Genomic DNA, 23603 nt, shown 5'->3' on the forward strand with positions numbered 1-23603 from the left:
CTAACCTTTAGATATTGTGCAGTATGGCCACAGCTGACGTGATTATGAAAATAGGGCACCTCCTGGGGGAAAATAAGGCATGTCACAGGAAGAAACCACACATCCTTTGCGAATTTTGCCCATATTCGACTCTGAAGATGGATCAATATTTAGTGAAATCAAGGCTTTAAAAATGCCACGAAAAATCTCCCAATTTTAGGCAATTACACATTAATGTACTGGTATAATTGCTGGTCAAAATTCCCTCTTGACACAAGCAAAATTTCGAGGTTTTAATGATTAAATGGCCTGTATCGCTGTCGGATAAAGAAAGACAAATCCACCAACTATCAACAAAGGAGACACCGAAACATCAAGTTTTAGATTGTGTGGAAAGTTTGATATTGTTCAGCCAAAGCACAAAACTAACATAGATTGGTGATGATCTTAGTTAATCTATAATGAGAATTTTAGCCTTTATTATTGCCACTCTTTGTGAACATGTAAGTTATGCTTTTTATGTGCCTTGTACAAATAAACGTGCGTACCTTTTCATAAATATTATCCGAGTTTGTAGGATCACTTATATCATTGAAAAAGAGTACCTTGTGAGCCCATGATTCAACTTAAATGAAATAGCTGTTAAGGACTTGCTGAACTGTTATCTGGAAGAATGCAGTTTGGTCGAACAATGATTAAAACAAAACCTGCATCTAATATGTTTGGGATGGATTTAAGTGATGCTATGCATGCTTTGCACTGTGTAAGTACTGTACATTAGTATTCAGTCTGGTCTTCCGGGTAAACTCAACTGGCTTGCGAATTTTGAAGTCTGTATTTACTTTTATTTAATTTCGTGCTCAATAAATCCGGAAATATGCACACGCAAAATAATAACAAAATCAATCATTGTACTTGATAACAGTTTAGTAAGTGTCGGGTCAATGAAAATGTTTTCTTTTTTACATGCATGTCTTAGGAATCAGCAAAAAATTATTTTTTCGTGTCCCAATATTTATAGCCATTACAGTAGTCAACAAAAAGACTTAAAAACTGTTAAGTTTAGACACTGGTCCACGGATAAGCCAACCCCCTATCTTCCAGTTCTTTAATTTTTCCTAAATTATTTGGCTTATATGCGAGTATATACGGTATTGTGTTGCCATACCTGTACCTTGACTTGTGTATTGTATTGCCATACCTGTACCTTGATCTGTGATATGTCTCCTATGTCACCTATGAACTATTTGATAACTTATTCAAACCTGCCAACCTTCAAAATTTTGGCGTAAATTTCATGACTTGAGATAGTAATTCACTGATATAATCCTGAATTCACGAATTCTCAATCAACTTAAATCCTGAATAATTTTATTCCATTAAGTGCAAGTCAAAATAACAGCAGTGATCACTTATACCCATAACTGCCCTGTATTGCAAGTGGCGATGTTAGTACAATTACATTCAATTGTTAGTTTGCTTTGTAGCAAGCATGGTAAAGTATATAATCTATATTTAGAACATCATTTTTACAAATACTTGTGTAGAAAACCGTGGCCCACCTGTGTTTATTTTAAATGGCAAATGTACATAATCGTAGCAACTGAAATTTAAAAAAAAAAGAAACACCAAATGAAGACAGCTTTATTCAGCGCAGGAATTTTTGAGATATTGAAAGATTAGCATGTATATGTTTTTGATGAATTTAAAGCACAGTTGTTGAAATAACATTGATATGTCTTCGCCATTATCTTAAGTTATTAAAATGAAGAATAAGCATTGCACTTGAGTTAGGTCCCTTTGTCCTTGCATGAAGAGGCTTGGTCCTGGTTATAAATTAGAAACCAATGAGACCCCCACCAGTAAGCATATATACGTTTATTGGGAATGTAAAGGTCAGGTTCTTGTTCAGCTAGCATTGGCCCCCTTTTGTCTTCCCTGTGATTGGCAGCTTCGAAACTGTATAAATCCCACCCTTGAAGTACATATACACATTTACTTGTATTACAAGAAATTATTTTTTGGTATGCAATCAGTGTAGGTTCCCGTTGCAGTTATTATTTCCCAGGTCCCACCCCTGGTGTCATAACCTTAAAATTTGGCTGTAAGCCTAACATGCGTATCAGATGACATTGGGTTTTGAACCATTTTGATATCGTTTTGGTTACTGCTTACCATATTGTTATTTACAAATTTTAGGAAATGCTGTGGCCTTGGCCATATTTATGAAATAATCGAACAATATATTGATGAGGGTTAGGAACCTAATTGTTTTCCACTGGACTCGCTTAAATTGAGGGTATAATTAAAAGAAGTATCTAGTTGGAAATGTCTGCATATTTTGATAACCACTAATGTGAATGTTCTTAAAATTAAGGATCAACTTTGCTTCAAGAATTTTATTATGTGCAGGTACGGATTGCCCACAGAGAACAGGTGTCCATAACAATTGATCTTGATGACGTTGCAGAACATGATCCAGACCTTGCAGATGCTGTTGCGGAAAACACTCGTCGCTATGTAAACCTGTTTGCAGATTGTATCCATGAACTGCTTCCAACTTATAAGGAAAAGGAGGTACTGTTGCAAAGTTTAAACAGTATAAATTATGATACAGTTGACTTTTCAAGGAGAGAACAAATTGTAAGAAAACCTGCTTTTAACATTCTTTTCCAGCCAATACAATGTTTCTACTGATTGGATGTATTATTCATGACAAGATCTTTTACCCACAGTCATCACCTGTTTGATAGATATTGTTAATCCTTTACCTTACTGCATTTTGTTGCTGAGAAGGCTGTTTTTGTACATGTGCCCAAACCACTCTCGGCAGTCTTTTATAAATAGAACATGTTACCTCAAAGATTCCATGTGAATAGGCCTGCCTTGAAAATTTAGAGAGGGTTCCAGTGGGTCCTGTATTGTTGGTAAGGTTTTGGAAATTAAGAAGTAAATTTCGTGGGCCTTGAAAATCACAGAATTTCTTAAAATCTTGCATTTTGGAAAAGTCATGGAATTTCTAACAGTGAAGTTAAAAAAGATTGGTAACTTCTAATTTGCCGACATTGATATTGGAGACTTACTGAAACATTCATAGTAATCCTCTGATCATCCCAACTCTAGAAAGTACGGAAGGAGATCTGCTGCCTCCATTTTGGATAAGAGCAAATCTGACCCAGTTGCTGCTTTTTAAATATCAGATTATGGCTTTATCTTAAATTTACTAGCAAGAAAATGATGTGACCATGGTAATTGACATTTAGTTTATAATATGAAGTATTCCCCAAAAGGTGGCGCTGTGAAAACCAGCACAAAATGACTAATGTTTACCTTGGGCATCAATAAATGGCTTCTATTAAGATGGTGCACATGCATTTAAATTTGCCTCTGTGCAAATCAGATCTTGACATTGAAATGATCTTAACTGAAATGTAGTACATGTACATACATGCCAACCATTACGCTTTTGGCGTAATCATTACGCTTTTTTCACTACATTACGCCTTACGCATAAACGTATATGGATTACGCTTTTCTGTATATCCACCTTCCCAAAAAAAGTCAATTGTTTGTTCTGTCGTTTTTATTAACATCCCGTTAATCCCACAGACCGTATTTTAGAAAAGACGGCTTCTATGTAACTACACTATAAGAGTACGCTTGTCCGTGCACTTTCCTAAAAATATTATGTTCTCTTTATAGCGACTATCCTATTACCCAGAAACATGCTGGTTCTACTTTCAAACTTTCGACCTTGTATTCTATTTATAGCAGCTGTATGGCTTAGTGAGGAGAGAACAGAAAGTTTTCTAATTTTTAATCTTTGCTCGCAGATTTTTTCCTTCTAATTAATATTTAGTACAGAACCAGTCTATAGGTATTTGGTGCTAAAAAGTACAATTTATTTTAGTTGATGCGTATATGAGAGCAAAATGTGTTTCAGATAATTTCACAGATGGATTAGAAAAAGGCCAATAATAAACGAAACATAAAATAACAGAATCCTCCAAAGATGAGGACACGAGGGCAGCATCACGTGACGTCTATTGCAAGCCGTGTGGAAATAATTTTACTATTTGGCGCTAAAAGTCATTAGATGTATTCTAGTCGATGTTTGTGTTAGAGCACATTTATTTTTTCAAAGAATTTCACAGGTGGATCAGAATAAGACGAAACAAAAAACAAAAACAACGAATCCTTCTAAGATGAATACATGAATGGCATAATACATTGTTCCATTCTATATAGTACATGTATGACAGGTCAGTTTTAAGCAATGATACGAGTCCTTGTATTCTAGGGCAGCATCATGATCATTTTAATATTGGGCATGGTGGTAGTTTTTATGTGGAAAACACTTGAAAACAAAGAAACATCGAATTAGCTCATCTTACAAGCTCATCTTATGAACTCCAGTACTAAGGTAACTTATCTACAGCAGAACTAAATTGCGGACATGAATGTTATAACTGCAGAGGTGTTATTTACCGAGTTCTAGAAAGACAGTGAAGATCTTGCTATTGGTGCAGAAGCAAGAGAATTCATAGAACACAATTCTACTCTAGTTGTGAAAGTGTTTGATGATAATGTTAGAGATTATTATGCTACATACTGTGATTACATGCTCCAGAAATTACCATATGGAGATGAAGTGCTTTTAAATGCTTCAGTTGCTGATGTAAAAGAGAGACAGTCAAAAAGCATCAAAAGTGTTAGATTCTTTGTCAAGAGATATCCCTTTCTTTTACCATCTTTGCCTACCTTGGCTAATCTAGAAGGAGAATTCCTGCAGTATAAAGTTGGTATTCTACCTGACAATATACTTAATGCAGATAGATTTGATGTGCAATGGCACCTTATTTCCCAGCTAAAAGACACAATCACAGGAAGATATAAATTTCCTCCTCTTTGTCAGGTTATGAAAGGAATATTGGTTCTTTACCGTTCTAATGCTGACTGTGAGAGATTGTTCAGTATTGTTAACAAAAATAAAAGTGAATTCAGATCCAGGCTCAGTAACCCAGTACTTAGTGCTCTACTGGTGTGCAAAACATTCATGGTCTCAGCTGGTACAAAGTGTTTTAAAATGCAACATGAAAGTCTCTTGCTTTCGAAAGCTAAAAGTGCTACATATGAAAACTTTAAGCAATAAATGATGTTAAAATACGAGAGGGGCAAATAAATCATTGTTATTGAAATTTTAGCAGGTTATTTGTGGATTCCTCTTTTTGTCCACTTGGATTACACTTTTTCCTCATCAGGGGTTGGCATGTATGCATGTATCTAGAATTGCTTATTATATATTAAGAGTTAAGTAATCTAATTATTTTTCTTTTCATTTTTGTGTGCTGAAATTCCTATTTGAAAATGTCAACATATGGTTATTTTGTGGGAAAGATAAATTTTTCTGTGCTGGACAATTCATCTCTTCAGTACAACCATGTTTACTGATGTAAAGGGTCTCGTAGACTACCTTAGGTTGGGGTGGGGTGCTCCCAGTATTATCTTTAATTATTACAGAAGACCCACCTTGGGTCGTTTTTACTGAATACACAAAAGGTGAAATTCAAATAAACAACAAATTTAATGCCATTCAATTACAGATAGTCCTTCCTGAAATGAAATTCAATATTCAAAACCCTATCACTCGTCTTTTTCACTCGACCAAGTGACGACCTATTTCGTCATCTGCTGTTGTATGCTGTCTAGGAAGACACTGGCATTTGGCTGACAGTCACACTGTGGAGTATAGTAGCTATAAATATTGCTGTTGTATGCTGTCTAGGAAGGCACTGTCATTTGGCTGACAGTCACACCGTGGAGTAGAGTAGCTATAAATATTGTTAATGCATGGCAATTGTTTCCCTTTTGCCTTGAGGCAGATCAGTAGTTGAACATGGGATATGAAGGAAATCCACAACGATTGGTAAAGCTGGGGAAGACCTGGTTAGCTTGGCTTGATATTTGTGTAAGGAATATACTCGATGAGAGAATGGTCTGCATCATCTTGATCAAATCTGCAAAATGTAAGCAATAGCTGGTGTGAACATGGGCTCTTGCATGGGAATCACTTCATTGGCATTGTAGTTTGCAACCAGTTCTTGCATTTAGCTCATTCTTGCACTGTTTCATGTACAGTAAGGAAACTGTATGGGTATATTCATAACGGAAATTACTATTCATTACTGGCTGAAGGAGTCATGGTGACCTATTTTTCATGTTTCACTGGCTTTGCTGAATATTGGAATGTTTTAGCAGAGAGGTGAAACAGAGCTTTTGGAATATTTTTTATTTTACCAAGTCTATATACAGATTTGATAATAAACATTCTGTACTGCATTGTAATCATTTCAAGTACATCATGTGTTTTTATTTGTACCTGTGGATCCTTGAGTGGGGTGGGGGTATTTTGTGAACAGCATAGAATTGTATACCAGACTGAGTCTTAATTATTTAGACTTGTTGCCATTGTGAATGTATAAATTGGTTTAGTGATCAAGGCTTAATAAGGGCATGTTTGAATATATGACTTTGAATGGTAGTCTCAAAGTGATCAAGTTTGAATATATGACTTTGAATGGTGGTCTCAAAGTGATCAAGTTTGAAGATGACTTTGAATGGTGGTCTCAAAGTGATCAAGTTTGAAGATATGACTTTGAATGGTGGTCTCAAAGTGATCAAGTTTGAATATATGACTGAATGGTGGTCTCAAAGTGATCAAGTTTGAAGATATGACTTTGAATGGTGGTCTCAAAGTGATCAAGTTTGAAGATATGACTTTGAATGGTGGTCTCAAAGTGATCAAGTTTGAAGATATGACTTTGAATGGTGGTCTCAAAGTGATCAAGTTTGAAGATATGACTTTGAATGGTGGTCTCAAAGTGATCAAGTTTGAAGATATGACTTTGAATGGTGGTCTCAAAGTGATCAAGTTTGAATATATGACTTTGAATGGTGGTCTCAAAGTGATCAAGTTTGAAGATATGACTTTGAATGGTAGTCTCAAAGTGATAAAGTATTACAATTTCAAATGCCCATAGACATCCAGGGGCCCCGAGTGGCAGAGTGATCTAAAGTGCTGTCCGTTACGGATCACTGCCATCTCACCTCTGTCTGCATGGGATCGAGTCTCGGATTCAGCCAATGTGGGTATGTGAGAAAGCTTGCCACTAGCTTCTCAAGGGTCAGTGGTTCTTTCCTGGGATTACCCAGGTTCTTCCTCCACCATTAATACTGGCCACCATGTATAGCCTATCGTGTGCTGAAAATGGCGTTAAACCCTACAACAACAACAACAACAACATAGACATCCAGAATGTGTCCCAGTGTACTGATTGAAAGTGTTGTAAGAAAACACTGACAACTTACAGCATTAGAAATGTGCAGAATACTAAATGCACACAATTGTTGTGCATACTTTGAATGAATAGTTATTTTGATCTGCTTTGATGCAATTTATTAGGATGAATAAAACAAAAAACTTGTCTAGACCTTGGATGATGAGGATAATATATATGCAAATGCAGTGTTGGTCATTGTGCATCAATTTTTGGTCCTATGTCCCATAAGTCTTGACCTGGGGTGAATAGTTTCATCAAATAAAAATGGAAAAATAAAAACACCATCAGCTTATCAAAGTTATGATACAGGAAGATGACAATGAATTATATTTTGGAACAAGGTAGCTTGGAAGGAAAAGATTCCAATATTGTCGTCAGCAGTTGACTTGCAATGTAAAGTGTTTAATGGACGTAACATATTTTCAAGGCTCAAGTCACTTCTCTGGCGAGGAAGATTCGATTTATTTTGAGGTTGAATTAACAACAGGAGAGGCTGAATTGATGAAAATATGCCATTTGACATTTAATTAATAATTCGTTAGTTTGGAACGAAACATTGGGAAAAGCCAGGTCTTTGTCTTAATAAACGGGTATACACTTGAGTGAAAGCAAGGTCCAGAATGGAAAATTCTTTGGTGCACATAGTTCATTGGAGGTTAACCAGATACTAAAACAAGTTTTCATGAGTTTCTTGAACACTTGCTAAAGTGTTTATTGCAACAATGTTAGTGTTGAAGGAAAATATGATAGTCAAGTGCAGACCACAAAAATTAAGGTGGCATAACTATCAAAGTAAACAAGATTATTTCCTTTTTTGTAGAACTATTAGTGCATTATATAATATTATTTTCTTTTGTTCCTCTTAAATGTTGCATGTTCCCCAGATGTGGATGGAGGGGGACAGTTTCCCCTGCCCATGGGATCTTGTGTAGCACTGCCAAATGTAACTAGCCTAAATGACCTATAACTATTGTAAATGGCCTGTAACTGTCTATGGCCTAGGCTGAAGGCTATGGATTACAAATGGTCATGTCTTTTTTTAATATAAAGTAAAATTGATCGGTTTACTGATTCATTCAGCTGAACAGGTTAAAACGGGTTGAATGGCATATAAAGTTTTTACACGAATATAACTGCTTGTGTAAACAAAATGGTTACTAGCCCACGAGTGTAATCAATTATCCCAGTTGAAATTTAAGCTGGTCCACGAGATGGTAATCTGTCAGGTGCATAGCTTAACACAGTCTAACTGTGAATGGGTCCAGAAGATGGTATCATTCAAACAAAACATGCTGACCCAATAAAATGTGGACAAGAGGTTAATGGCATTTAGATGTTAACTGACTTAAATGTGGACTGGTTAAAAAAATGGTAACAAAGTCAGATACATGCAAACCCTGTGCTAAGCATCATTTTAAGCTACTGCGTTGTGTGAACAACTCAGAGCTGTTTACTGCTATGATAGCACAAGCTTCATAGAAGTCTTCAAAACAAATGGCTACAGTTTAAGGTGTGGAATTTTGACTGCATTTTAAAGTACACATTTTACAGATAGTCTTTCTATGAAGATTCAGCATGACCGTTGTTCATCTTTTAGGCTCATCGCAGTCACTGAGGCACTTGAGTGCTGTTTTCCAGGATTAGATTTTGCAGTCTGGTTAAAATCAGATCTCCATTGTCCTGAGTGAAGGTCTGACAGTGACCGCTTTGGGGTCATGTTCTGGTGACCAATGACATGCAGCTTTCAGAAATTTGAAAGTGAATCAAATTGATAGGCACATGCTGATTCCCTTCATCTGTACTGCTCAGTCTCCCAAATGTAATGGAATTTATGGTCATTAATAAGGAAATCATTGTAGGCAACATGACTGAGTATTGTATTTCTGTTACAGGTCATTAATAAGGATGCCCTTGATGTGTATATTGAACATCGACTTTTGATGGAACATAAAAACCACCCTGATGGAAATAATATCACCCGTGATGCCAGGAACAAGTACCCAGCAGAATTGATGCGACGATTGTATGTATTATCCAGTAATAGTATTGATGCGATGATTGTGTGTATTATCCAGTAATAGTATTGATGCGATGATTGTGTGTATTATCCAGTAATAGTATTGATGCGATGATTGTGTGTATTATCCAGTAATAGTATTGATGCAATGATTATGTGTATTATCCAGTAATAGTATTGATGCGATGATTGTATGTATTATCCAGTAATAGTATTGATGCGATGATTGTGTGTATTATCCAGTAATCCTGTGAATGGTTCTGCTTAGTTTTAGTTGTTTGGTCATTGGCATGCTGGATTTGATAACTGACAGGGAGCAGGTTTTACCATGACGAGTCCTAGAGCCTTAGAACTGAATAATCTACTTGTATTGCTGTGCCATTAAACACAAAACCAGTCCAATGACTTTAGCAGTGGTAATGATAATAATGAATTTATGAAATCCCCAAAAATCTAAATGTTATCAGATAAAATTTGGAACACAGGTTTTATGTGTGGATATGGGTTGGGACTATGTTGCATTCAAGACGGGATGCCTTTATTCTGAAACATTTACACTAGGATTCCTGAAAAGCGGGCTTTTGGTTTGCATTTTTTAGATCGTTTCTGTTCATTCAAAACAAATCCGGTTGGGATTCATGATCTTTGAGAATCGCAAACAGAACGGACTAATCTTCGCAGACATTGAAGGCAGTGTAGCCCAGTCATTATCCAGTTTCCTTGGATTTGAGTGGTTGAGCTTGTGAACACTCTGGAAGCTATATTTTGATCAGATTTCAAGGTTGCATCTAGGATGCGCGATCATGCAAATCCCCCCCAAATTGAAGATTTCCCACAAGATTTTTCATCCTATGCAGGCAAAATTGCGAAAAAAATAAGAATTGTTTGCATATTTTATAAGAGTGCGTTATTTTATGTTTTGCTGTAAAATTCCTGGTTGTCAGTTTGCGAATATGTTGTACTTGTATAGTTCTAAATACATCACTTATTTCTTTGTGTCATATGCTCAGTTCTGATTGGTTAATAACAAAGGTCAGACGAGCACATTTGATACAGTGGCTGGTTTGGCGGGACAGTTAAATGGCTAAATCAGTTAAAACATGGACAATTTTTCGTTATTTTAGCAGTAACACTTCTAATAACAGTCAGGGTGCAGAAGTTTCTGTCAATGGGCACAATGACAGCGAACAAACATTTCATCAGGCTAATCCCGCATCGGATGATGTTAGTGATGATGTGCTTAAAGATGGCAGCGATGAAACTAAGGGTTCATAGAACATCAAGAAAAAAAAGTACTCTTTCAATTCAGACTGGAAATAAAATTGACCATGGCTGGAAATGAATGAAAAAATGAGATTCTTTGCAGATGGTGTGTAAAAACTGGCAAAACTATTCTTTCACACTTGGAAATGCTAATTTCAGGACATCAGCCCTTCACAGACGTGTTTAATTACCAGCTCAAAAACAGGCATTTCAGGATTTAAAACTAAGTGAAAATCTTAAAACTACATGCATTTTAGCTATCAGCATGAAATCTGAATCAATTATTCATGCTATGTCAGTTGCCTATTACTTGGAGAAGTAGAATATTGCTTATCTAAAATATGGCTCGCTGTTGGTTTTTGTTGACTTTCTGGGTGTTGGTGTTGGCAACATGAGAGTTGAAGGAAACACAACATATTCATCAAGGGCTTGTGTAGAGGAATTTCGGGTAAGTTCTTTTATTTTATTTACTTTTTTTTTCTATTGAAATTTAGATGGAGAAATGATGTTTCCTAACAAGCAACCAAAACATGATCAGTTTGGTTCCAATCAGTGCACATCTTGAGGAATCCCTGTGTTACTAAAAAAAATAGCACTTAGCATCGTGATTGGCCAATGAAATTGCATTCTGTAGCTAGTCATCATAACTTCCTGGCAATGTTTAATGGTGGATAACGTTTTTCGTTTTTAATCAATCTGGATTATTGGTACCTGTTTCTTTTGTCTTGAAATTCTTTCCTGTTTTCATGTGTTTGAAACGATGATAATCGCTGTTGTTTGAATAATTTCCTGAGCATGTAAGGAGTTGCTGTAGACATTGTGATACAGTGCATTAGTCAGACAAATCACACCGCTTGAAACTTGTATAATGCTTTAGTAAATAAGTTATTATTATTTGCTCTGATGATCATTTCAGCAAATGACATTGACCCTGTTCTGTGCATATGTAGGGACCCATCAATGATGTATATAATGCCAACGTTTTTTGTTTTCAATATCATTGTATACAGACAGGCATAATCACTTCCTTCTTTACTATAATTGAAACACTTTAATTAACAAAGAGAGAGAGACTGTATTGCCACATTATTTTAGCATTTAAACACCTTGATGGGATTTCTTAAAATGACAAAATTATCACAAGGCAACATCCTTAGACACTCCATGGTCTTCGGTTACGGTTCTTGCACAATTTGTATCTGATTTTGGTCATTTTACTTTGTTTTTTTATATAATATATTTGTTTTACATTTCTTAAATACTTTAATGATAATAAATAAATAATGATAATAAAATACTTTTATACTTTGATTTATCATTGAGCTTTATTTTTTCCAGGATTGCATAGCAACAATGATAGAATACGAGTTAATGCAGAAAGTACAGTGTAGTCCATTCATCAGCAACTTAATTGATGAGAGTACAGATATTTCAAATACCAAGAAGCTGGTCATTTATGTGGGACCCAAAACATGTTTTGACACTGGCCTGTTGCTTAGACTGTCATTAAAAGAGAAATGTACCCTAGAGACAAAATGTGCTTACTCTGGCAGATTGTACATCAACATCATGCAGACACATTTCTAAATCTTCTTCAATTAACATCAGTGGCCATGGTTATGCCACACCAAACTGCTGACTTTGAGAGAGGATTCAGCAATCAAAATAAGCCAAAACTGCGGGAAGAAGTCATCTAGAAGAAAGGGTTCTCAACAGAATCATGATGATTTCAATTGAAGGACTTCTGAGAGACTTCAACTTTAACAAGGCATTGGTAGAGTGGAGGATGAGGAAGGACAGGAGGCTATTTAGGAAATAGTGATCATATTTGCAGAATAATGCAGTCAAAATTACAGTCTGTTTGGATGATGGTGTATATATGTTCCAGTAAAAAGTTAACTGTTATAGAAACTGTATATATACTTTCCCTAATTCATCTTGAGCTTTTGACTTTACGTTAAAAATTATTATATTTGCTATTGCTCTTTTTGAATACACTAAGTGTTTTATTTTACACCATACTGGAAGGTGGCGCCCCCCCCCCCTTTTGCGGCTATGTTGGCCCTCATTTTAGATTCAATGGGGCAAGTACCTACATTTATCAAATCCTAGACGCAACCCTGGATTTGATATGCAAACTTATATGATCGAAAACTTGGATGGGTTCTGTTGCGACATCTGTGTATGAGATTGAGGTAGTTTTTTTTATCTGATTAACAGTTCTTGTGTGCTTTTTAGAACAGATTTTTAATATGTTTGGTAGGAAAACTTGTATCCTCATGTTTGGTATGAAAACTTGTATCCTCGAGATTTCAGACAAGTTTGATGATGAGCGACATCACTGCATAATGAGTGGATCTTAATCTGATTGGCTGAAGTTGTAAATACATTTGAGGCCATATTTTGGAACAGATTTTGTGTCGTATGTCACTTCCACTGAGACAAATATTTTGATCTAAAGTTGAAATCATGGCCTTTATCATAAATGCCAGCCATTATGCTTTAGGCATAATCATTACGCCATGATCTACAAGGATACTGAATTGGTTGACTTCCGGAGTGGATACAACATCAAGAATAATGAAGAAGTAATGATTGATCAAGCAGCTCAGAGCTTCATGCAAGGATTTAAACTTCCTTAAGAAAAGGCTTACTCATTCTTTACCTCTACAAAGCCTTCTTTACAACAGCATGTAACTAATTAAGCATGGAAATATTTCAGAACCTCATCTTAAAAATCAAGTTGTAGGCGATGTGACAAAGATGCCCTTCATCAGCTTTGCAATGCTGTATTTCTTTGTGAAACAGTTTCCAGAAATCCAGCATGCCTGCAGGAGCTTTACTGGATCAGCTGCAGATGCAGTTTTCTCCCTACCAGGTTGAAGAACTACCTCCTGGAATGTTGGAGCCTAATTCAGCAGCTGCCATGGACCAAACATGGAAGAAGATTAGTGAGATCAGAGATAGTATGGGTCATACAAAATTTTGACTTCTTGTCAGTGTGATGAGCCATATCCTCGCCATCCCTCACAGCAATGCATCCTGTGAAAGAATATTTAGTTTTGTGAGGAAGAATAGGACTGACTTCAGGAGCAGTATGAAAACTTTGACACTATAAAGTCTTCTTCTTGTATTGTTTGCTCAGAGAGACAGTTTGACAAAGTTATGCTTAAAAGATGCAAAGGAGCAACAACCATTTCTCTCCAGGAGTAGTGTTAATTGATGTTATTCACTGTTAAGTTTTGTTCAGTCTGTTATTTATACAGTAGTCCCCCTCTTGAACGGCCCCCCTGACCAGCGGCCACCCGCTCCTTACGGCCAGAATCTGTTGGCACCGACTAGTTTGTGTTCAAAAGTACCCCTCGCGTAAGGCCACCTGGCTAACGCGACCAGCGGCCAGCATATTAGTGCAAAATCATAAAATTTACCCCTCACAAGTGGCCGCATTTTATTTGAATATGTATCCAGAACCAGTATTGTATTCATAACTTATGTTAAGTAATCCGATTTCTGTTTCCCGATGTCAGGTTTTCGTTACTGAAAGAAGTGTTGAGTAAAGTAGATTTACCACTAAGGTTAATATTATATCATTTACACCTCACGAGAAGCCAAATTTATTCCATAAAAACCAAGAAAGACTCAAATTTTAATCCATACAAAAGGGTACGTACATGTAATCCAATTAGCCTTACTGCTGTGTTATCATAAGATGTCCGATTTAGTCACTCTGATAATTGTTAAGAATACAATTATCGAACAGTAGTAACAGCTGAGAAGTGGCAGTATCGATATACAATACCCAAGTCAGCAGGAAAATGGTTTAATAGCCTTTATGGCTTCCCTTAGTAAGACGTTGAGCTTGTTCACTTTGGTAATCAGTGGCTATTACTACTGACAATAATTGTCAAAATTACGAATCCTAGCGGCCGCGAGGTCAAATCTGCGTGATGTTAATAGTACATATCGAAGCCGTTTTGGCTTCTCTCACCTAGTTTCAAGAAATATATAAAAACAATAGGGTACCAGACTGCGACTATCGAATCACGTGACAAGATCACTTCCTTTAAAAACACATGGCAATTTGTTTAGATGCATACAAAACTGTTTTATCAGTATTGTAGTTGGCAACATTAATAAATTACTGCAAAAAGATCAACATGTCGAGGAAAATAAAAATTCTCAGTTTAGAGGAGAACGTGAAAGTAATTCAACTGATGGGGGGGGGTCGTCGAGGATCCTTGCAGAAAACTATCGGGAAGACTCAGATAAACAATATCGTGAAAGATAATGAAACAATTCTGCAGAAGTGGAAAGGTGAAATGGACGGAGAAAGGAAGATTGTTTGAGCCTGGAGATGTTTGTATCCTGATTTGAAAGACAAGAAAAATCAAAAAACTGGTCAGTTGAACTGGGATATGACGACTTTACCGCAAGTAACGGATGGTTGCACAGATTTCAAGTGCGACACAATATCAAGTGTTCTGTCATTAGCAGCGAATCAGCTGATGTTAATAATGAAGTTGTCGAAGATTGGAACAAAAGACTAAACGAGATATGCAGGGGATATGACAGCAAGGATATTTTTAATGTGATGAGACTGGTTTGTTTTTTAGACTGTTACCAACAAAGTGATGTGATGTGAAACTGTAACATAATTATAAAGACATTTTAAAACTATCAGTGGTTATTCATGGCATTCTTTTGCAAATGATGACAAAGTTTGTTTTACATTTATTTCACATCATGCATGTGATTTTTTAATTAAAATATTAAATATTTAAAATTAAATGCACTTGTGACTTTTTTCATATGTGTTTACTATTCGCATTTGTCATCCCCCTCTAGAAAGGCCACCCGCATTATAAGGCCACTTCCCTGCTGCATTAGGGGTGGCCTTATAAGAGGGAGACTACTGTATATTGTTATTTATTATCTAAAAATAAATCATTTTAGAATTGAATTAGTATATTTTTATTTGAGCAGAAGGGTAAAGGTTATTCTTTCTTTTTGGCTTTAACAGACCTATCATTTTCGTATCGAGACCACTCTTTATTCCAAATGCCCATCTTATCCTACTTTTCTCAAAGGTTTGTCTGTCTGTTTGCAGTTCATACCAGTCTGCCTTAGATCTGAGACCAAAAAGTCTAAAATCCTGACTCAAAATCGGATTCTGACCACAGGCAAATTTTGGGTGGAAAAAAATCAGGTCCAAAAATGAGGTTTTTCCTCTATTTTGTAGTGCAACTAGAACTTCCAGATTATTTGGTATCATTGTAGAGCTACATCTGTCTGCCTTTCTATAATACCACCCACATTAGTGTATCGTGCATGACCTTGATGCTACAGAGCTTGGCAGTAGCCTACTACCTCCTGCCACGTAAACTCGGTGCTTGGGGTTAATGAGTTGAAGCTTTTATATGTTTTTATATTAACTTTTAATTTGATGTCCCTTTTGTGGAATTCAAACATCTTTACCTTGAAACTTGTATCATTTTGTACTTAAATGTTTGGGGGTTTTTTTTGTAAGGCTTTATCTTTGTAATCAATATTAGTTTGGCTGGTCAGAAGAGTTAATGTGATAGCATGTCATCCGTCTGTGACTACAAGTTTGGTATTGCTACTCCTCCATAACTACTTGTGCTTGGAGAGTTGCCAGGAAACTTAGCACACACATTCATCCCATGTTCTTCTTGGTCCTAAATTGAAATGTGCTGATAGGAACTCCAGTATGGCAGTGGACTTATCACTAAAGGACTTGTGACTAGCTGGTCCTAAACGAAAATGGTTCAGATATGACATCCACAATAATAGTAATCTTAAAATGTCGTTATTATGGCTACTCCTACATGGATGGTCATATTACCATAGATATTTTAATCAGAAGATGATCTCCAGTTGATTCTAAATGAAATGGTGACTCTGACATCAAATGTGGTCACCACAGCAGCCATATTGAAAATCTTGTTATTGCTGCTTCTCCTGAATGTAAAGTCACAGCTTGAAATCATTGTCATCTCTTGAAATGAATGGCTGCGTTATTGACATTTTCATTGAAATTTCATTGAATGTTGTTATTTATGGTGGTCATAGAATGCTGTATATGATTTGAATATCTCCCCAGTAGGTAGGGGAAATTTTTTTTATTTTAAAAAATTGCTTATTATTCATTATTGCAACCATGTACAATCTTCCTATCTTGGGGGAAAAAAATCACAAATCTCTTAAGTGGATCCAATCCTCCATTTTTAAGCTGCTTTATTATCTAGGTGTTGGTTCTTTGATAGAAAAAATTACTGCTTGCTGTCCAAAGTGATTGAAGATGTCTTTTCAATACTGCTTGCATTAATCTTCAGAATGCTTAATTTGTTTATTTTCAGTGAAGTCTATTTCAAGGCCAAAAGTCACCAGAAACATGTTGCTATTAGAGAAGTCAAGGCTGATTCCATAGGAAAGCTGGTTTGTGTCAAGGGCATTGTTACCAGAGCAACAGAAGTTAAACCCATGATGATGGTTGCCACATACACCTGTGACACTTGTGGCAATGAAACCTACCAGCCAGTAAGTCACTCTCCAGTTGCACGTAACTGCGAATTTAACACATAAGCAGGTAATCAAGCTTTTAGATAACGCAACACTGAGTCAGTCTCCTGTTACTTCATTCTTATGATACAAAATGTTTCTTCTATGATTTTTCATGCAGATTTTTTAAACAGTGTTACTTGCGTTCATTAGGAAACCACATTAAAGCCTAAAGAGATTTTAATAAAATTTCATTCATCCTCAAAATCAGTGAACATTTTTTAAATGGGAGTAAATGGAATTTTATTCATTGATGTATTTCAGATTTCATCTCCTACATTTATGCCGCTTATCATGTGTCCCAGCCAGGATTGTACAACAAATCGCTCTGGTGGTAGATTGTACCTGCAGTCACGAGGATCGAAGTTTATCAAATTCCAGGAGGTTAAAATACAAGAACATGTGAGTTTGAATGAGTGTGTGTGTATATATATATATATATATATATATATATGCAGTTGTACACAGATGATTCTGCTGTGAATAAACAGATACATTTGTTTTTTCTGCTACTGTTCACAGTACTAATTTTGCTATAAAGCAGGAAGAAAATGTAAAACTAGTGACTAAAATTAGATTGCAACAAAATTATCAATAATGAGCTTTACGAGGTTAGAACTAGTCCACAAGTTAAAAACAATCCTCCAAATACTTGTTTCATGTTTAATTTTTTTCTCCCTTAAGTAGGGATGGGAGCCAAACAACTTTATTGCTTACATCTCTGGTACAAATGTTAATGTGTGTGTTAGATAAGATATGTTAATGTGTTTTCTAGATAAGATAAGTTAATGTGTTTGCTAGATAAGATATGTTAATGTGTTTGCTAGATAAGATATGTTATGTGTTTCCTAGATAAGATATGTTAATGTGTTTTCAAGATATGTTAATGTGTTTTCTAGATAAGATATGTTAATGTATTTTCTTGATAAGAAGAGCTATTGATTACACAGTACATCTCTCATTGTTATAGTTTTTGTATATCGTGCAAAATTAAACGTAAGAATATAAATGTAATGGAACTTAAAATAATGCATGGATATTAAATATGCCAGTAAGTTTGAGAGAAAGCAAGAAAGAAATTGTTCAAGTATAACCATATATTTTCTAAGCGACTATGTTAAACTTTTAAGTTACTTTATTCTGTTGTGGCAACAATTGAAATTTAGTTGGTGGGTCAGTTTTCATATTTATAGGGAGGTCTCGCTTATGACAAAGAAAAATCTTGATCGTAAAGTTTTGTCCAAGGTGAAGAAAGCTTTTCGTTCTTGTCTTGCCCATTAAGGAATTGTATATTCTTGCAGAGTGACTAGGTTCCAGTCAAGGGTATTCTCCATAACATGATGGATTCTGTATCTTGCAGGAGACCAGGTTCTTGTCATGAATAATCCACATAATATGACTATGTTAACATCTTGCAGAGCAACTAGGTTCCAGGTAGGAATGTTCCCATATAGAATTTATCAGGTTTCAGTCAGGAATATTCTATGTAATATGACGATATTCTGTATTATGTAGAGTGACCAGGTTCCAGTTGGGAATATTCCACGTAGTATGACTATAGTCTGCCGAGGAGAGACTACAAGAGAGGCCCAGCCAGGGGATCATGTCAGCATTACTGGAGTATCCTTAGCTCATTGATAATTAATAACAAGTCTGCTTCTTTGCATATATATATCAAAGTCTATGATATAAAACTATTGACAGGAGATGGCAATTCCATTTTCATGCAGGACATGCATATACCATAACACACAGTCAACAGTTTGCATGGTTTCTTGTGCACATATTAAAGCTTGTGTCATTGAGACCTCAGATGAGTTTGGAAATGAACAACATGCATAAGAAGTCATCTTGTATTGGATTGGTTGAGCTTGTAGTATGCAATCAGTATGATCTCGGAAGAGTTGATTTATGAGCAACATTCATGAGGAGGCCTTGCATCATATTGGCTTGTAAACACTGTAAGGTTGTATCATATTGGCTTGTAAACACTGTGTAAGGTTGTATCATTAAGAACTCATGGTGAGATCCAAGGTGATTAATGAGGATCCAGGCTGTTAAGATGGTGTGAATCAAATCAATACACTTAGCCATCTTAGGGTTGCTAGCCCATTGTCTTAATCACCAAGTCATCACTGTGTGGATAATCGCCATGGTTTCCAGGCTATGATTTCAGGGGCAGAGTCATTGGGATGTAAGGACGGACCTAAAAATTCATGCTGACTGCACAGATTAACTTAAATGCCAAAGTAAATGTGTAGGTTTGTGCTGGTGGGCTTATGAACAATTTCCAAATTGTAAACATGGGTTTAGTCTGCAGTCTCTATTCCAGGTTTGGGAGACAATGCTGATTACATAAATGACTTGTCCTTTATTCTTTTTAAACCTATAAGTTGATTCTATCAGTATGGTCTGGGAAAGAAGATGAAATGCCACTCATTAATAGACATTGTTGAAGTTGTGTGCTCCAGGCTTTTCTTTCTTTCTTTCCTTTCCAGTTTCAGGGTTTTTGAAAATGATTTCATAAACTGACAGATTTCAAGCTAATCATCTGAGTGATATCAATTTTTTAAAATCAAATATAAGTGTAATAAGCTGTTTGTGTGAAATAGATGAGGCTTGAGGTGCAATTTATGAGTTTAAAACTGATTGGAAAAATCTGAATACATTGTTAACTTTAAAGGTACATTTTATTTGTGGGCATCTTTAAAAAAGCTGACAGTGTACATAAATAGCATCAACTGCAACATTATTTATCTTCAGATACATTTATTATACGATCCTAACCTAATACTTAAAATTGTTTGTATACGGTAATGATTATGGCCTTAATTTTTAATTTGATTTTCATGCTCTAGTATTTTCCATGAATGCTCACATATTAAATGGTGTTAGGTTGTGGGTGTTTTGCATTTATTATAAAGAAACTACCTGTTGATTTTAGATTTAATGTGTTAAAGTCTCCTACTTATGTGGAGTGTTTTACATGAAAAGTTATAAATGATGTTATTTACTACAAGGTGGGTATATTCTGTATTGTTTATGGTGCATTTTGTTGTAGAGGGGTAGGCAAGGGGTTAGGTTCAGAAAAGTGGGATTTGTTGTGGACACCGGAAAGAAGCTAATAAATAATTCAGAATATTGTCATCTTTCTTGTCAAAATTTCAGAGAGCTAAGGCCTTTGTTTGACTTTGAAATTATCTTTTTTTTCTTTCTATGCCTTGTAGACCTGTTTATTTTTTAAAGACCTTAACTTGAATTTAGATATTTTTGCCAATGATGAAGGCAGGGTTCAGTCAGATTCAGCAAGGACTGTTGTCGGAGACATTTTTAGAAGCACATGTGAGTAAAAATAGTATCGTTCATAAAGAGGTTATTTCTGTTAGGCTCATCTTGGCTGAAGCTCGACATTAGTCATTAGCGTCTGTGCATGCTTGTTCATATGTCTGTCTGTCGGTACTGTGTACTAAGATCTGAGTGAAAGAATGTCTAGATTAATCGAAATGTTAAATTACTTTACACTTGAACAGAATTAATGATAAACTCAACAGATTGAAAGTCTTTTACTATAGTCTACTTGAAATACCTGCCCATGACATACTATATCTATATTAGACCTGATCTTATATCTTGTCTATTATATACTGATATCCCAGTCCATACTGTTCTAAATTAGACTCGATATGCCAGTCCATTATATGGGGTCCCGAGTGTATGAGTAGTCTAAAGCCCTCATTACAGATCACTGCCATCTCACTTCCGTCTGCAAGGGGTTAGAGTCTCAGGGTTAGCATAGGTAGGCATGTGAGAAAGGTTGCCAATAGCTTCACATGGGTCAGTGGTTCTTTCTGGTGTTTTCCCAGGTTCTTCCTCAACTGGTTATACTGGCCACCATGTATGACTGTCTTGTGCTGAGAAATGGCATTAAACCCATAACAACATAACAACCAGTCCATTATGTATTGTATCTTCATTAGACTTGATATATGTTGTTTGTTATATACTATATGTAGGTGGTTGCAGATTTGTCTGTATGCCAAGGTTAATTATTTTGATTAGAGGTTTATTTTTGTCTTTCCATTACAAGGTTTCCTTTTCGTAAGGTAGATTGTACGATGTTCCCCTGACCTATGTTGACCTGATGTAGAAGACGTAATAAAGTTTATTAAAATTATTTTAAGCTGGAAAGATGAACAGAAGTTGTAGCAGTGACTTTTCTAGAACTAGAAATTGTGGGGGGAGGGGACGTTCTCACAGTTAAATATAGGGGAGATTTAATTATGTAAACACTGGTAGGGCTTGTAGATATGTGTGATTTTCATGCATAAAGTAACTTTTGGGCACTTTGTGAAGGAAATTAGCATGATTCCCAGTAATAAGATGCATTCCCGAAGTGCTGGTTGCTTGATAATTTACCCACCTAAAAATGCCAGAGCAACCATCTTCCTTTTGTGGCTTCCTTCCCCTCCACCTCCCCCATAGATTTGAAATATTTTTGAAATATTTTCAGTTTTGTGGGTTGCTCTGATTGCATGCCATAGACTGTGGTTCGGAATTCCTTGCATGCTCAAATGCATGTTGTGTACATTTGTTTGTGTTGAATGGTGCCAGCAGTGGTACATATCTCAAATTGGAAGATGATTTGAGGGTGGTACTTACATGTGCATTAACATTGTCTTAGAATTCTGTATCATGAGATGATTGCAGGTCAGTGAGCACCTTAAGGGTGTTAGCATGGTGAAGAAATAAATTAGAGTTGTTGATTAAGAAACATCTCAAGACCATTCTGTTTTATTGCAGAAAATTATAGCCCACTATTTTGAAGAAAAGTGACATATTTATTCTTGTTTCTGTCTTGCTGCCCTTCCACCTGTCACTTTCCCTTCTGTTCTGTTACAGTAAAGCTGTTTGAAATTATGGAATGAAACTTGCTATACTTGTACATGATCTTTAGAAAGTGTTTCTTGTCCTCTGTGTGTGTGTGTGTGTGATGCTATCTTAAGATGAAGGTCACAGCTCGGTATTTTTTGTTTTCCATTGCACTTTCCTTTCTACCTGACAACTTTAAAATTAAGATCAATGTAAGCATATACAGCATCAATAGAAGGTGTTTGGGGGGGGGAGGGGCTATCTTGGTTATGGCCCAATAATTTACATTTTGATCACATTTTCCCTTCTGATTTAGGGCTGTTCCTTTTAAACATACATGGTACCCCATTTAAACACACATAGTACCCAGGGAAGGAAGTTTTTCACAAATATATGCCAGGGTACATTGATTTGAGAGTTCATATACAAATGAAAAGAAAATTCCAAATTGCATCTATGTGTGAGTATCCCACATTAAAAGTGCCTTCCCTGGTTACCATGTATGTTTTACTGGAACAGCCCTTGTACTTATTAAAGCTGATATTTGGGCGTGAAACTTTGTACATTTGTACATCATCACTAGAAGGTGTGGTGCATACCAATTTGGTGATGCTGTCTTCAGAATTGGAGTCATGGTGGAATATTTTCATTGCACATATTTTAAATAAGCATTTGTATAACTTGATGAATGCAAGGTTAACACTATGACAGAGTGCTTATTCTAGAACCAATCAAATTTAGTCCTCAACCGTTCATGTGATGCTGCAGTATCTAGATGTGTAAACAGTTCAACTGTGAAGTGTAATAGAATGTATACAAAAATTTCTTTAGAATAAAATTTCTAACAGTAAATAAAAACAAACTTTTCAAAATATGGAATATGTGGGCTACAATTCATAAAAACTTTTTGGGACAACGTGCTCTTGGTAAGTCTACCTGAGCTTGATATTCATTAATTTTATTGATGTTGATCTTTGTAGTTTCTTAAGCACACAATAACGCTAAGTGAAGGAAAACTGCTTTTGAAAAAAAAATCACTTTAATCTCTGCAACAGGTAATGAAAGCATCTGAAAATGTTTTTTTTTTTTAATGTTAATATGATTATGTTAATGATTTAATTAGGCCTATAATGTATAAAAGGGGGCCCTATTGTTAAAAGTGATGAGAAGTTGACAATTTTACATATGTTGTTTAATGACTTGGCTTGTTTTCAGAGAGTGGTGAAAATGAACAAGACTGAGGATGATGAACTGGGAGCTGAGGAATTGACAGAAGATGAGATCAAACAGGTGGCAGAAGATGATTTTTATGACAAACTGGCAAGCAGCATTGCTCCTGAAATTTATGGGCATGAAGATGTGAAGAAAGCCTTGCTGCTTTTGTTGGTTGGTGGAGTGGACAAATCTCCACAAGGGATGAAAATTCGAGGTATGTTAATTTAATAAGATTTAAGTATATTTTAATGCGATCTCCAGCCATTTAAAATATTTTTTTATTTATATCGCTTTTTTTTTTGCATAATGGGATGCATGAGGCTTGAGGTTAAAACACTGGC

The 23603-nt window shown here is 35.8% G+C and overlaps 1 protein-coding gene across 1 annotated transcript in view; it reads left to right on the forward strand.

The window, feature by feature from the left end:
• Positions 1-23603, forward strand: part of LOC149799891 (DNA replication licensing factor mcm7-like) — a 59679-nt gene that overhangs the window by 15597 nt on the left and 20479 nt on the right. Inside the window, exons 3-9 of the mRNA XM_089959339.1 lie at positions 2392-2556; positions 9212-9342; positions 16977-17157; positions 17443-17580; positions 18694-18798; positions 20443-20520; positions 23263-23476. Coding sequence (XP_089815465.1) covers positions 2392-2556; positions 9212-9342; positions 16977-17157; positions 17443-17580; positions 18694-18798; positions 20443-20520; positions 23263-23476 — 1012 coding nt within the window. The remainder of the gene's footprint in view (positions 1-2391; positions 2557-9211; positions 9343-16976; positions 17158-17442; positions 17581-18693; positions 18799-20442; positions 20521-23262; positions 23477-23603) is intronic.

Source organism: Sinohyriopsis cumingii, chromosome 5, assembly GCF_028554795.1.
Source record: "Sinohyriopsis cumingii isolate HCF-2022 chromosome 5, ASM2855479v2, whole genome shotgun sequence".
Classification (NCBI taxonomy): domain Eukaryota; kingdom Metazoa; phylum Mollusca; class Bivalvia; order Unionida; family Unionidae; genus Sinohyriopsis; species Sinohyriopsis cumingii.